The sequence below is a fragment of the Taudactylus pleione genome, unplaced genomic scaffold, assembly GCF_031769625.1.
Source record: "Taudactylus pleione unplaced genomic scaffold, aTauple2 ptg000757l, whole genome shotgun sequence".
Lineage (NCBI taxonomy): Eukaryota > Metazoa > Chordata > Amphibia > Anura > Myobatrachidae > Taudactylus > Taudactylus pleione.
Window position 1 is genome coordinate 3248564 of NW_028285159.1, and position 16707 is coordinate 3265270.

At 44.3% G+C, this 16707-nt stretch overlaps 1 protein-coding gene across 5 annotated transcripts in view; it reads left to right on the forward strand.

Annotated features, from left to right (window-relative positions):
- CNTLN (centlein) overlaps window positions 1–16707 on the forward strand; it is a 505942-nt gene that overhangs the window by 209205 nt on the left and 280030 nt on the right. For all 5 annotated transcript variants that reach the window (XM_088457338.1, XM_088457337.1, XM_088457336.1 and 2 more), the window contains exons 8-9: window positions 8278–8440; window positions 10113–10289. In XM_088457338.1, the coding sequence (XP_088313464.1) occupies window positions 8278–8440; window positions 10113–10289 (340 nt within the window). The remainder of the gene's footprint in view (window positions 1–8277; window positions 8441–10112; window positions 10290–16707) is intronic.

Here is a 16707-nt window from a genome sequence, read left to right on the forward strand (position 1 = left end):
GGGGGAATGGTCCCTGCCCTGGACGTTTTTCAACTGCTGGTGGACAGGTGGGGTCTTCCAGAGATCGACCTCATGGCGTCCCGGCACAACAACAAGTTGCCGGTGTACGGGTCTCGCACAAGAGACGAAAAGGCGTCTCTGGTGGATTCTCTGTCCGTCCGGTGGACGTTCTGATATCTCTTATCTATTTCCTCCGTTTTCCCTTTTTCCGGAAATTCAAACAGGAAGGAGGGACGCTTCTGTTGATAGCTCCTGCTTGGCCCAGACGGCACTGGTTCTCAGACCTTCAAAACCGTCTTCCGCGAGAATATACCATCGTGTGTGGCATACGTTCTTCCAGTGGTGTCGACCGAGAGGTTTTGCACCTCAGGAATTTTGTCTGTCTAGAGTTCTAGCCTTCCTACAAGCGGGACTGGACCATGGGCTTCGCCTTGCTTCTTTGAAGGTGCAGGTTTCTGCCCTGTCTGTCTGGTTCCATCGTAGGATTGCTACAATCCCTGATGTGCGCACCTTTATGCAAGGTGTTATTATTATTATTATTATTATCCTTTATTTATATGGTGCCACAAGTGTTCCGCAGCGCTTTACAAAGTAAGGGGTTCTGCAAATTCAGCCGCCTTTTGTTCCACCTGTGGCGCCTTGGGACTTGGCTGTGGTCCTGAGTGCTCTCCAGGGGCCACCGTTTGAACCACTGGGCTCAGTGGATCTTAAATGGCTAACAGCTAAGACTTTTTTTCCTTCTGGCCATAGCTTCGGCCAGACGTGTTTCTGATTTAGGGGTTCTCTTTTGTAGACCCCCTTTCTTGATTTTTCATGGGAACAGGGCAGTGCTGCGCACTCGTCCTGAATTTCTTCCCAAAGTTGTTTCCCGGTTTCATATTAACGAAGAAATCGTTGTGCCGGCTTTTAACTCACCTGGCCTTTTAAGTGGGTGAGGCCACTTTGGATGTTGTGCGGGCCTTAAGGACTTATGTTGACCGCACTTCTTCATTTAGGAAGTCGGGCGCCTTGTTTGTCCTCTATGGCTTCCGTAAAAAGGGTTGGCCTGCTTCAAAGCAAACTTTCGCAGCTTGGATCCGTATGGCGATTTCAGAAGCTTATCTTCATGCAGGCCTGCCGGTTCCACCTTCTGTGAGAGCTCATTCCACTAGGTCTGTGGGTCCTTCGTGGGCAGCTCGACGTGGTACTTCTGCAGTCCAGATCTGCAAGGCGGCCACGTGGTCTTCTGTCCATACCTTTTGTGAGGTATTACGCATTTTACACCTTTGCCTCTCAGGATGCTTCCTTCGGGCGGCGGATTCTCCTTTCAGCACAGGAGCGTCCCCACCCTTAAAGGATACTGCTTTGGGACATCCCCAAGGTATCCTGTGGATACCCAATGGACCCTGAAGTAGAAAATATGAGATAAGATACCCCTTTTTTCTGTATGTTCACGGAGCCTTTTGGTTGAAGAGAAAGAGTGAACCATAGGAGGGGTACATAAAGCTCAACTGTTACAGATAAGTATATATGTTTTTCTCTTACCACCAATATAGTGTGACACAGCGAGCAGCGCCGTTCTTTCAATCTCCTGCGTTGGCTTGTAGCCTGCCAATGTGCGCATATGTACAAGATGCAGTACGCGTGCCTGAACTAGTCCATGCGATCGGGAAGCGTTCGCTCGCAGCGCATAGCCACCTCGCTAGAATGAGTGTCAGGACGAGCCATTTCTGGGTGGTTACTGGGGATGGTCGATGGAAACGGGGGTTTGGTGGTGCGAAAGCAGGTGTGTCTGAGCGTCTTAATGCCATTTCAGAGGCGTGCACAATTAATATGCAGCGTCATAATACACGTCACATGGCTGAATTGCACACTGAAGCACTCGCAGTGCTTGCGCTAGGGTATAGTCAGCCACAAGTGCTGCGTATGGCGTGTATCACTAAGGGAAATTTGGCGTTAAGACAGGCTGGTGGGCGTCTACATACACACCGCGATCGCACGCCAAGACATAGTGGGTGTGCTAATGCCTTGTCGTGCGATCGCGGGATTTGCATACTTTGGCTGTGTGCGAACGCATCTAGCGAGCGGGTCTGAATCTGGCCCTGTGTTCATACATTTACCTTTAATGGTATTCATAATCTGTGTAAAGAATTGATGGGCCGATGGTTACTACTTTTGTTTTTGTGATGCAATTGGAGACCATTAAGACTGAGCTTCTTGGCAAAATTTATCCAAATGAGTATCAAAATTCAACTTATTTTTTTGCAAGTTTTAAAATTCGGGTGCTCCCCTTTATTAATCTGCCAGAAGAAGTAACCAATAGCCAAGGGCGGTTTGGGCCGCCGGGCCAGTTCACGCTGAGCCGGTCCCGTTTGGTGGCCGCGGACGCCCTTTCATTGATTGACCCCCCCCCCTCTCCCCCAAAACTCATCTCCCCCATCCCACGGCCGCTATCAGAGCTAATCTCCTATCGGGCAGCTGCACAGCTTCTGCTCAAGCGCAGCAGAAGGCAGCTCAGAGGTTAGAAGAAAAAAAAAAGGCAGACAGGGGAGCTGCTACCCATAAGCCTTTACGGAACCAGGGCCGTCAGTCACCACTGACTGCTCTGCCTCCAGCCCCCTGCGGCCTGCCTCCAGCCTCCGATTTGCAGAGAGATCACGCTACACACAAAGTGTGCAGACGCAGCAGCACAGTGCCTGCGGCAAGCAGCTAAACCATTGAAGGTGGTGCAGGCGGCCCGGAAGCAGTGGCGGATCACATTGAGTATATTCTGCCCACTCCCCCTAGACAAAAAACTGCCTCCCCCCTCCCGGCCAATGTGACATACACTCCTACCCCCCACCCCAGGTACACCCGATCATGATTCCCCCCCCACCTAATAAGTATAATATTATATGTAAAATAAATATGGTTGTCATGCCCATATGATCCCCCTGCACAGATACATGTATTACTCACCCGATCCATACACCCACCTCGACCAATTAAATATAATATATAAAATGTTTTTGTCTTGCGCATATAACCCCCATACCCAGATACATGTACTACCTGCCCGATCCCCCCACCCCAATAAATGTAATATATAATAAATGTAAGTTTACTTGTCATGACCATATAACCCCCCTGCCCAGGTACATGTACTACCCACCCGATCCCCCTGTCGAAGCTGGTTTAGTGGCTGAGACAGAATCAGTGTAAAATTAGCTTGGAGCGACGCCATCTTGCGAATGGCAACCAGACTCCATCTTAAAAATAAGAATCTGCACGACGCCATTTTGCGAATGGCCGTCCAGCGCCATTTTAGAAGAAACTCACATTTAAGTACATACGGTGATGCTATTATTAGCATCATGCGACCGCATATTATTAGCATTATGCAAACGCATATCTCCCCATATCCCATATGCACATTAAATAATATCCTGCATGCGAACGCTGTTTATTAGCTGCATGCTTACACATCTGCCCCAAGTTAAAAGTCCTCACTACATAAATCTAACTAGCGTCTTTTCCCAAACCCCTAACCTACTGTTTTTATGTTGAATAATAACCTTTGTGCGTTGGAAACACATTTCTCAAACTCTGAAGGCATTTATTTACTGTATGACTGCTTACGCAAATAGCGTCAATTCTAGAAGGTATAGGCAGGATTTAGAAGGTATAGGCAGTAGCGTACACAGGTTTAAAATCCAGTATCCTTACCCCGTCTCCTAATAACTATATAAAATATATTTATTTGTCATGCCCATATAACCCCCCTGCCTAGGTACATGTATTACCCCTCCCCGATTCCCCCCCCCTCCCCTCCGCCATAAAAAATATAATATATAACAAAAATATAAGTTGTTTGTCATGCCCAGAGAAGTGATGATGTAATATGAGAGCACGTACAACCTGCCCGACTCCCCCAGCCCTGGGGTCCTACTAAACAACCTTTTTCCTCTTGGGGCCAATGTGGTGTTTTTTTGGTTGTTTTTTTTTTTTTTTCCCCTGTGAGTGCCAATTTGTTTGTTTTTACCAGCACAACAGCAGCAAAGACGCAAGGAAGGCAGCAACTGTGTCCAACTAAGAATCAGGCCCTTGAGGGATCCTGCCCCCTCAACAGACCACACACCCTCAACGGACTTCGTCCCACTCAGGGCTACTTACATTAAATTTCCCTGGCTGGTTTTCCATCCCAATCCGCCCCTGCCAATAACTGCATATACATGCAGCTTTGCATATAAGAATAGACACTGGTTTTCACATACCATGCAGCACTTTAATCAGGAGTAACATAGCTCCATTCTACCTACAGTAAGTGTTAACAAAGAGAAGACCACACATACACTACATGGCCAGAAGTATGTGGCCACCTCTTTTTAATTCTTTCTTGGTCATTTGAGCCTCACCCATTGCTAACATGTGCATATACAGCCATATAGTCATCATAGTCGAACATTTGCAGTAGAATGTCTCAGACTGAGGAGCTCAATGACTTTGAACATGGCATGTGCCAACAACCATGCTACCTTTCCAACAACTCATTTTTTTTATTAGCTGCCCTGCTAGAGCTTTCTCATTTAACTATAGATGCTATTATTGTGAAGTGGAAATGTTTAGGCGTAACCATGCTGAAGCATGTAAAAATTGTTGCCATTGGTTGCAACACTCACTACTGAATTTAAACCTGCTTTTAGAAGCAATGTCTACACAAAGTGTTCATTGGGAGCTTCATGGATTGGGTTTTCATTTTGGAGCAACCACAGAAAAGGGGCTTCTACAATTAAAAAAGTGATCACAGGATATTAGCTTGGAGTAGCTGAATACAATGTGTGAATATATTGAAGCTATACATCATAATCAGCTGGCTTGGCAATAATAACTGAAGCCGTGTAGTGAAAAAAAATGGCTGACAGTGGTAACTGCACATAATGGCACTTTTCAAATATTAAGTAAATCACTTAACAGGTGATGCAAAGAACAGAATACCATATACCAGACTGGACAGGCACAATAAAATCAGGATACCAGCAATACAGATTTTCACCAAGAACTAGGACCAGCAGGCTAAACACAGAGGCATGAAGCTATAACCGGCACTGAGGCTCAGTTCCCACTGCCTAATAACTAGAACTGCAGCCAATCAGGGAGCCTACTTGGCGAAGCACCCTAGAATGATCATTGGCTGCATCCGCTGGGCGGAAGCCGCGGGTGCAGCAAATGCCAGGACCAGCCTGTATTGCGGCAGGTGAATAAGCCGTTCGCATCCCGGTCTCCTAGCAACGACCGGGACCCGATGTGGAGTGTGAGCAGCGGCGAATCTGGAGTGATGAATCACACTTCACCATCTGACAGTCTGGTGGACAATACTACCTTCCTAAAGCCCTAACCTCAACTCTATCAAACACCTATTGAATTGAAATCTGTAAAGTGCTTGTGGCTGAATGGCTATGAAAAGCCTTCCCAGAGGATGAGAGGCTGTTATAGCAGCCAATGGGGTAACTAGGGTATTTGGAGCCCAGGGCAAATTAAAAATGGAGCCCCCCCCGCTCTATGTGCGCGTGCAGAAAAATGGGCGTGGTCACTTAAAAATGGTGCATGTCAACATGACACACAAACCCCTTTATCGTCACTCTGAACATTCATTTCCTTATCCTCCTTAACCCTAGTAGTGCCCCTTATACAGTACCCCCAGTATGCAATGACCCCAGTTGTGGTCCCTCTTATGCAGGCCCATAGCAGTGCCCCTTATACAGTACCCCCAGTAGTGGTGCCCCTTATGCAGCCCCCTATTAGTTCCCCTTATACAGTACCCCAGTATACAATGCCCCCAGTAGTGGTCCCCCGTATGCAGCCCCCCATTAGTTCCCCTTTTGCAGTGCCCCCAGTAGTGGTCCCCCTTATGCAGTGCCCCCAGTAGTGGTACCCTCTTATGCAGTGCCCTTTATATAGTGCCCCCAGCAGTAGTCCTCCCTATGCAATGCCCCCAGTAGTGGTACCTCCTATGCAGTGCCCTTTATATAGTGCCCCCAGCAGTAGTCCCCCTATCCAGTGCCCCCTGTAGTGGTCCTCCCTCTTTGGTGCCCCCAGTAGTGGTCCCCCCACTGTAGTTCCCCTAGTAGTAAACCCCTTATATAGTAACCCCAGCAGTAGTCTCCCCCCCTCCCCCCCCCCCATGCAGTGCCCCCAGTCAGGGGCGTAACTATAATGGGTGCGGGGGACACAGACCCCTGGGTCCAGGCGTGCCCCGCACCGCACACCCTGCACCGATAATAATACTTACCTCTCCGGAGTCCCACGTCGGTGCGTGGGTCCAGCGCTGTAAAACGACTGGAAAATGGCCGCAGCGGCCATTTTCCCGTCGTTTGCGCATGCGCCGTACAGGGAAAATGGCCGCTGCTTTCCCGGTGCTCTGTGCATACACTATAGATTCTGGGCACACTCTAGTGCCCAGAGTCTATAACTCCGCCGCTGGCCGCGCACAACTCAGTGCGCTGCCGGGCGGAGAGGAGGGGGCCCGTGTTGGAGACTGCACACGGGCCCCCTCCTCTCTAGAAACGCCCCTGCCCCCGGTACTGATCCCCCCTATACAGTGCCCCTTGTAGTGGTCCCCCCTTTTTAGTGCCCCCAGTAGTGGTCCCATAGTAGTAAGCCCCTTATATAGTGCCCCCAGTAGTAGTTTCCCCCCCCAGTAGTAGTCCCTAGTAGAGGTTCCCCCTCCCAATGCAGTGCCCCCAGTAGTAGTCGTCGTCGTCGTCCCACCCCCCCAGTTGTAGTCCCCTGTAGTACAAATGCACAGGGTACTGTTGGAATGGTTAATGGTGAACCTGGGTCACTCAGCTGAAATTTAGAAATAGTGCATTTGTACAGTTAAATGTAGGATATCAATTGATCAGCATAAAGAAATCAGGATATGCTCAGAGATGACCATATACAGTACTTTCCAGAAGTCTCTTATATTTCCTATCAGTTTCAGATGTAATGAACTTATTTCACAAATGGACTGTGGCTTTCTTAGTGGATTTTTTAAGTGTGAGTGCTGCTCTAAAAGAAGAATTATTTTAACCAGACCTTTTTGGTTAGTTATGTATGGAATACGTTACCCCCTATTATAAATTTTCTGGTTTAGGCCACGCTGATAAAGAGTATTAAGTATAACAATATCAATTGGATTCAGTATATCTGCTATGTGATATTTAAATAAACAAAATGTGAGGCTTAAAGTTTTTTTTGTGACACTCTCGACAATGTCTGAGCTGCAGAGATATCTAGGGGTATGTGGCTACTAAGCTACTAAGCACTGAGGTCACCAAGATCTGAGCCGCAAGAGAAACCAGTAATAAAATTGGTAGAAACCGTACCAGACAATACTTGACATAGATCAGGCTGTACTCACTATGTAGTTTGTCAGGCCAGTATGAGACTTCACTGTATACTGTAGCTCTGCAGATACGTACGGCTTCTTTTAGTGTTGGACACTGCCTGTATCTACCCGGATAGTGGATAGTCCCTCCAGAATATATTACACTGTGGCTGTATAGAGCACAATCTTTAAAAGTGCGCCCAGCCAATCAGTTCAACAAATAGGCCCAAATGAATGGAAGGTTCCTTCGGGCAGATTGTAGTCCAAGGTAATTGCAGCTTGAAATGCTTTATTGGTTAACTTGTTTTCTTCTTTCACAGAACTTGATTAAGTTAGGTATTGGTGATGGCGCTGACAACAATGGTCTGTTGGGGCTGACCAGAGTGGGGATGGGGTCCGTTATACTAGTGTGTGTCTATGTGTATATATATATATATATATATATATATATATATATATATCATGTCCCTTTTCAGTGCTCAAACAGGTCAGTTTTCAGTCATTTCTGCTGGCCAGCTCGGGGGGCTGCAAGTAGAAATGTCAGCGCCGTCGGCTGTGCGCGCCCAAATGGAGCAACTATTGAATATCTCTGTCGGGCGCCATCTGGTGCCCGCCAGCGTGCAACACACCTGAACTCCCCCCCCATAGAGGTGAGGAGCAGCGTTGGTCTATATTATTTATATATACAGTATGTGTGTGCACCATCTCTATTAATGAAATACAGAATTGTCTGTGCTTTGTGAAACATCCTGTTTACATTGTTCTGCATGGCTGTGCAAATGTCTTTTGTAACCCTCACAGGGATTAGTCCCTTTTTCTGCTGTGTTTTACAGAATGCAACTTATTCAAGGGGGACAGTGCAGTCTGAAGACCCTTGTGCACTACCCTTATTTATTAATTTAATTGCTAAGTGCATTTTTCCTTTTTTTCCAATATATTTTTGTTAACAGGAAAGAATTGCAAGACCTTCAGAATCTTTACAAACAAAGTAACGAGCATGCTGGGCAACAGGTCGAACTCATACAGCAGCTACAGTCGCTCAATATGGACACACAGAAAGTACTGAGAAGTCAGGAAGATGTTCATATTACTGAGACCATCTCATACCAGAAGGTATGGTTTTATAATAATTCATTGTTTATAGACTATCAAATGTATTGTAACTGTTATCATACCATTAGTTAAGATGTTTGAACCTGTATGCATCATATTATAATTACTGCTAAGCTGTAGTCCATGTTCGCCCACATTTTATGGACTCTAAAAGTCTTACTATGGTGTCATTAGACAGGCTTACAGAAAAGAACAATATTGCCTATATAGAAAATCCATCACTATAAAGCTGTAGTTAGCACTGTGGCCTCAGTTCTGTCCAGGACCCTATCTATGTGGAGTTTGGATGTATTCACCTGGCTTGAATAATTTTTTTTTTTTTTTTACAGGTTTTCTTTAATAGTTAAAAACGCTGGTAAGCTAATTGGCTCCTGATAAAAATACACCTTTTTTGTGTATATTTTATTCAGCTAAAATATCACATGTGGCCCCATAGTAAAATATGGGTTTTATTTTAATTTGTATTCATTTGACTGCTGACCAATATGTCAGGACAGAAACTGCCTCATTCCAAAGACTGCAGTTTTAAATTATCTTCAGATTTGGCGATTTCAATTACTTAAAATCAAAATATGTGCCTTTTAACAACTTGTCTGCCGTGGATGCATCCATGCCAAACTGGGCTTTCTCTGACACTGTCACATCGGATGTGACCATGTCAGAGGAAGCTGCTGGGCTCAGCCCACCCAGTCGGCTCATTTGTTGCCACAGCAACCTTCACCTTCCGGCTGGTGTACAGAAGCAGGGCAATCCTACAAGCCTGTTTTCCTGCAGCCCGTTCTCTGGGAAACTGTGGCTTCCGTTATACCCCAGGCTACAGGCACCATAAAGTTGTATATGGTTTTTTTTTTTGTAACTGTAAAAAACAAATTTTTCAGAAAATGTCCCCAGAATTGTTGATTTATATATTTTTTAAAATGATCAAATTATGTAAATCCTTATTCAGTATCATTTTATTAGCAAATCTGCATATTTGTTAATATTATACTGAATCCGGTTTAAATGGCTATTACGTAATTTGATGGTAAAAAAAATCAACAGTTTTGTATATTTTAGGTAAAAATATTACACAGTTAAGTTGTCAAGAATAAATATTTCATAGCATATAAATAAAAATAAATCAAGATGTCCCTCATAAACTCACCAAAACAAAAATGAACATCCTTGCTATAAGCAAAACAGTTAATTGAATGTTATTTAAATGTTTTCTTCACTAAAAGAGGCCATATTGTCATTAATAACATTGTAATACACTACAAAAATGGAAAGATTTAAAGTAGAAACCTGCCAAACAAAAACAAACAAACCTGTAAATTAGATGTAGTCATGTGAAGTAGAGATACTCTAAGTAATTGACTTAGTTAAAGGGTTCTGCAGCCTACAGAACTTATGTAATATAACATTATTTTGGAAAGAGAGAACTACACACATAGCTGTTTTGTAACATGGTATGGAGACTAGGTACCTTTTTGTAGTTTTTAAAATGGTTCTATCATAACCTTAATAAATAAGAATTTCTCTAGTTAAATGTTTTGGAGAAATACACAGTGGGACCATTAACTACATTTTCTTTTGCCTCCTCAAAGCTTGGTGATAAACTGATTCAGTTCTCTGAACTTTTACTGATATGTACTAATCATCGTTGTTGTTGTTTTTTTCTTCCCATTGTCAGATTTATAATGACTTGAATGCATGTTATGAAATGACAAAGTCCAGTGAGACTCAACTGCGGCAAAGTAATATTGCTCTCACTGAGCAGTTATATCAAAAAGAACATCATATTAGCCAACTGCAAGTGAAACTGCAAGAGGCCCTCAATGCATTACCCAAGCCACCTCAAGAACCTCAGGTACAGCATTAGGAACTGTAATGTGTTTATATTTTATGAGTGGTTCACCAGACCAGCATTATTACTAGATCTGTGTTCATTCCTTCCTATAGTGAGTATTGACATTTTCTTTTAACCTCTTGACTGCACAAATGGCACTCGCAAAAAATGTTCCAGATTGCTCTGTGCTGTACCTGTAAAGTCCATTAGCTATTAACTTGTTAATGGCTTTTTATTAGCTGCATTTAACATTCTACTTTCTTATACTCTACTTTGTTTATTTCTTTAACTTGTAAAGGGGAAGGATGTGGAGACAGTTGTTAGGTGAAATTTAAAGTATTTCTAGATAAAATAAATAATTTGTTTGACGCAATTGAAATTGGTTTTCTTTGTGCAAAGCTGACGATAAATGCAGTTGTTCAGAAGTATAATTTTATATCAATTTAAGCTTCTTTTTTTGGGGGGGGGGGGGGGAGGTGCAAAATGTGCTCCAATTCCAATCAAATATCTGATCCGGATTCCCTGGTGGAGGGCATTAATCAAGAGAGGTTAGGTACAGCATCCCGATAGTCAGAATGCTGGTAGCAGAATCCCGACTCTGAAAATGCCTGCGATAAGTATAAGTTTTCTAAGGCTAACCCTCCCGCCCCTGCAGCCTAACCCTCCCGTCCCGCAGCCTAACCCTAATACTAACGTTGTCAACATTTTGACCTGTTGGAATTCCGCAGCAGGTATTATGAGCGCTGGGATTCTGTTTGGATGCCGACTACATCCAATCAAGAGATGAGAGGCTGGATATAGCATGTTTGTTGAATAAAATTCCCAATGAATCACTATATATACAGCACATTTTAATGCGATAAAAACAGAAATAGGAACAGAGCAAAATTATTTATTTTGCTATAGTTCTGCTTTATAAGAAAAAATAGCTGAAGTACCCAGCGTTGCCTGTGTTTAAATCTTCAAGTTATTAAGTTTTATTATGTGATGTCGTCCAAATCCATCCAGTGGAAGGCCCAGAATAGGCTCCCTGGGTCCAAAGTTCTGCCTGGCACACTCCACCGTGAGGTCTGACCGGGACCCCAACTACTCCATTAGGCATCCCTAGATGAATTGCCACCCTTCTGTGAAGTTTTCATCCAAATCCATCCTGTGGTAGGCCCCAGAACAGGCTCTCCCCGGGTCAAAGTTCTGCCCAGCGTACATAAATGGGAGGTCCGACCGTGACCTCAACCTCCTAGTACAGTATGTCTTCTGGGATCCAATGTTACCACTCTCAAGTTTTTGTCTAAATCCCATTCAGTGGAAAGCTCAGAACTGGCTCCCCAGGTCAAAGTTCTGCCCAGCATACAATAACTGGAGGGACCGGGACCCGAACCCCCCCCCCCCCCCTTAAACCTGGCCAGGATCCAACTGTACCACCTCACATTGGTTTCATACCAATCGGAGCAGGGGTGTCCCTATGCATGACCAGACAGACAACCAAACAGACCAATGAATTTTATATATAAGAGAGCCAAATGTATTGCATCCCTGAAAAGGATCACAAGTATAAAAGTTAATTTGTCTTTTCCTCTGCAATTTTCGAATTTAGCACACCCACCTGTTAAAATAGAATTTTGTGAAAAATCGCTGAGTAGGAATTAGTATTCTCATCTGAGGACCTGTTTTTTGTATTCTTTGTGTGAGCTTTCTTCCTAGGATTGCCAATAAACTCCTTTTACAGTGGCAGTGCCAGGGTAAACTTGTGATTTGGGATTCAAAAGAGAATGAAGAGTGAGATTTACTTCATAATGCACAAATACAGCTGTACTACAACCTTGCTTCTGCAAATTGCAGAACCCAAGAGCTCTACAAGAATGTCAGCAAGGATTATCATGCAGTGTCCAAGAACTGCGTTAAAAGATGTTATTAGCAGATTTGGTAGTTAATTGTTGTTGTCAAATCATATGCTTCTCAAAAGAATTTACTTGTGCATACATTTTCTGCCTCACGGCCCTCACATCAACTTGTGTGATTTCATAGACTGCAAAACATGACAAACAATATCATTACTTATTACACAAATAAACGTTGTGTGTAACAGTCATTATCTACCAGGAAATTATTTTTTTATTCTATTTGGGAATGCTAGCTTGGAACTCGACCGCAATAATGACAGGGAATTGACCCCGAAAAACACCGGCTGTTTTTTTTGGACCGGATTGTCTCAAGGCACAAATCTGGGTAGGGGACAGAAAAATATCTGCTGCTTTGAAGGTCCCAATGAGCACAGTGGCCTTCATCATCCGTAAATGGAAGAAGATCAGAACCACCAGGACTTCCTAGAGTTGGCCGGCCGTCTAAACTGAGCGAACGTGGGAGAAGGCCCTAGTCAGGGAGGTGACCAAGAACCCGATGGTCACTCTGTCAGAGCTATAGCATTCCTCTGTGGAGAGAGGAGAACCTTCCGGAAGGACAACCATTTCTGCAGCAATTCACCTATCAGGCCTGTATGGTAGAGTGTCCAGGCGGAAGCCACTCCTTAGTAAAATGCACATGGCAGCCAGCCTGGAGGTTGCCAAAATGCATCTGAAGGACTCTCAGACCATGAGAGACAAAATATTGTACTCTTTGGCGTGAATGCAAGGCATTATGTTTGGAGGAAACAAATCAAAAATTAATTTATTCAATTTTGGGATAAGGCTGTAACATAACAAAATGTGGAAATAGTGAAGTGTTGTGAATACTTTCCAGATGCACTGTATACACCTGACATTAGGTTAGTTTCTTATGTCTGTTTATTAAGCCAAATTCTAAGTATAGTTCGTAAAGGTTTTACCAGTAGCGTCCCGCTGGTTAATCTTACCGGTAAGTGGTGACGCTGCTTACAGTGGATGTCCTTTGCCTTGTGACTCGTGCCTCCTCCGGTGTGTATTTCCCAGTGCTGCCTGGTCCGGTTTTAGTAGGGGTGAGTTATTTGCCTGATCTGCGGGTCTGTAGTCAGCGGGTTTATGACACAGAAGCGTTGTGAGTGAAGGGCCATTTCTCTCTGGTTGCTTGATGGCACACCTGTAGCCACTAACTCGTTTCACCCCTCAATGGGGCTTCATCAGAGATCTGATACTCGTATATGCATCAAGGTGGATCCTAATTAAAATGGATACAAAATAAATGCTTTTTATCAGTCTTGAGACTGTGTAAATTGTAGGTCCATTTGTCCAGTTAAAATGCTCTGCAGTCTCCATATATAATTTGCCTTTTCTTTTGCAAAACAAAATCTCTCTATTGTCCTAATCCACAATGAGAATAAATACACCAATTATGCCTACAAAATTTGATCTCTTCACATTGGAAATAGATCGGGAGCATGAAAAGAAAAAGGTTCACAGCTCTGTCCTCATACACATATCCGTTTTGTGTCATAAGGCACTAGATGTTTGGGGCGACTTAGACACTCAGCCATGGGTAGCAATGTCTGTACTTTTTCATAAATTGTAGCAAATTTGCTTATAGTGTACTAAGGCCCTCATTCAGAGCCGTACGCTCTGAGCAGAGCGCACGCTCTGAATGAGGGCCGCCCTCCATAATTATGGAGCGTCCTCCTGGACGCTCGTATAGCTGTGGGTCACCACCCACAGCCTATACGAGCGTGCAGTTTGATGGCCGCGATGGTCGTGACCATCGCGACCATCAAAACTGCGAGCCGGAGCCTGCGGTTGAGGTTTTCAACCGCAAGGCCCGGAGTGATTTTGGCTCTATCAGAGCCAAAATCACTCCCACTGACAACACTAGTGATGTCAGTGGGCCGGCTTCTGACGGTAGGCGTTCCCTTGGGAACGCCCCCGTCAGGGAGGCTCGCCCACCAAAGGGGGCGTGCTGTCAATCAAAATCGACAGCACGCCCCCTTTGATCAGACACAACGAGCGAAGGAAAGTCCTTCGCTCGTCTCGTCTGGCGCATGCGCACGACGGAGCTCCCTCCGTCGTGCGCATGCTCAGTGCAGACCATCGACCCACTTGCGAGCGGACAGCCGCTCGCGAGTGGGTCTGAATCAGGCCCTAAGTTCTTAGGATCAGTATTTGACTCAAAGTAGTTGGCACAGTATAAAGTTGCAGATTAAGCATAAAGATGCGTGACACGGGCCACTTGTAAAGGACCTCCAACTTTTGCCTTTGTACACAGATTATAAACTAAGTCACACACAGAAGTTGCATGAAATGGAATCAGGGTTATTCAGGGGGATAACGTAGACCTTTTCATCTAATATCTCTTCTTTCTATACCGATATGCTACAGATTATTATTATTATTAACTGTTTATTTTATGTTGCAAATGACTCTTCCTCAATTAATGTTACCGGAGCTCCGTGTCCAAACATTAGCGATCACGTGAGCGTAACTCATTGAGTAGTACTATTGTGCCGAACTCAATTCAGTGCGATGATGAACAGCCGCAGTTGGGAGCTCCCGCAGCTATTCAATACAGCGCGCTGTTTGCCTGGTCGGGAATTGGTTAAGTCAGAGAATGCCGGTTCTCGCAACTTAACCTGGGTGTTAAGGCGCAGTAACCAGCATTCTCTGACTAAAGTGCCGGGCACGTGGCTATTAGCACCGCGCTAAGCCGGCAAACAGCTGCGCGCCTGCCACTTTTGTCGGATTTGTCCTCGCATCCCCAGAGGGGTGCGAGAAGAAATCCTTTAGCTGCCCAAACAGCGCAGTGTATTGAATAGCTTAGAGAGCTCCCTCCCGCAGCTATTCTTCATTGCACTGAATTGAATTCGGCCCATTGGGTATAGCGACGTGAGATTGTTTACACATCATTCATTGGTGACTGCCATGACACTTGACCTATTTTTGTCATGTGATCGGGATGCCGCCGGTGAAAAACATCACTGTCACCGACAAACTTGTATGTAAGTACTGGTTTTCTTGTAGTTCTTTTTTTGAACTTTGTAGGATTGCCTCAATCATCAGTTTAAGTCTTAGTGTGAAATTATGGACGGCTTTTCTATTCTGTAGTATACAATAATTGTGCTTGAAATTTCATAATTACTGAGTGGGTATATGAAGGAGACTTTTTGACTTGCATTACACACTCCTGAGGAAGCTGAGCGTTCATTGCTCAGCGAAACGTATTGAGACCTTTGACCCATATTCCGGATTCCTTGGACTCTTGGGGCCAAATGTAATAGGGTGAGCGTTTAGAAAATGTGAGCGTTTAGCAGTAAAACTCTCACACTAATACATTAATCAAGTTGTATTTTCAATGCACGAAAACACCTGGATGAGAGTTCAAATCTTGAGAGTTTTTTGAGTCTGAAAATATTAAATATTTAAGTTTGCATGTTCTGTGACTTTATTACATTGGCTGGGTTTAAAAATGTGCATTTTCTCTCACATTTTCTAAATCTAATCTCACCCTATTACATTTGGCCCTTGGACTCTTATTGGACTCTCTGTTTTCCCCTATGACTATTAATGCAGCATTAGATGACACCTTGTGGATTGTGCTTCAGCCCTTATCTTGGATTTGCTGGATGCCAAAGGACTTCCGTAAAAACTACCTCAGCCATATCTAGGTAAAGTTTTTATTGCTGCTAAATACACTTTGTTTGGGATATAAAGGAGAGAGCCCTTAACTCCAATACAACAACTATTACAGGAGGGGAATTAAATGGAGTCTATTATTCATTTTATTGTATTGTCTATACATTAGTGTGTATTTTTAGTATGAGAGCTGCTTTTGCACATAATTTCAGATTTTAGTCAGTTGAATAAAGCACTTGTTGGTTAATTTTAAACTGTCCATCATTTCTAATAATTTTTTTTTCTAGTGCTGGTTTTATGCTTTGTATTCAGGGGATGTAGTTAGAGCCGCCGGTCTCAATCCCTACGCTAACGACACCTATCTAAATCCCGACGCCGGAATCCAGTAGAACGCGTGCCCGAAGGAAGGAGAGCTTGGGTGCCCTTATTAGCCACCAGGGGGGCAGGGGAGGGTTAGGTTTTTAGGTAAGTTTAGCTGGCTGAGCGTTTGATTTTTTTTTTGGGGGGGGGGGGGAGGTTAGGGTCAGGCATCACTGAGGGGGGGTTAGGCACTAAGGGGGGAGGGTTAGGTTTAGGCACTAGAGGAGAGAGTTAGGGCTAGACTACAAGAAGGGAGGCTTAGGGGGAGGGTAAGTATACTTACCTGACCCCTGTCAGGATACCAACCATTCCGTTTTCAGGGTATCCTTTCATTGTACTTATGTCACATTAGTGATGCGAATATTTTGTGAAAAAGATTCTGCCAGGATTCTTGGCGCAGCTGAGTTACAAAGTCTATGGCACGTGCAATGGGGGGATTTTTTGGCACGATTTCTGGATAGGACACATCTGTACATGCATACGCTACGCCCAGTTTGTATGCTACTGTGTGTGTGCCTGCTTTGGTGTGTTCATAATCATCAGTGGGCACT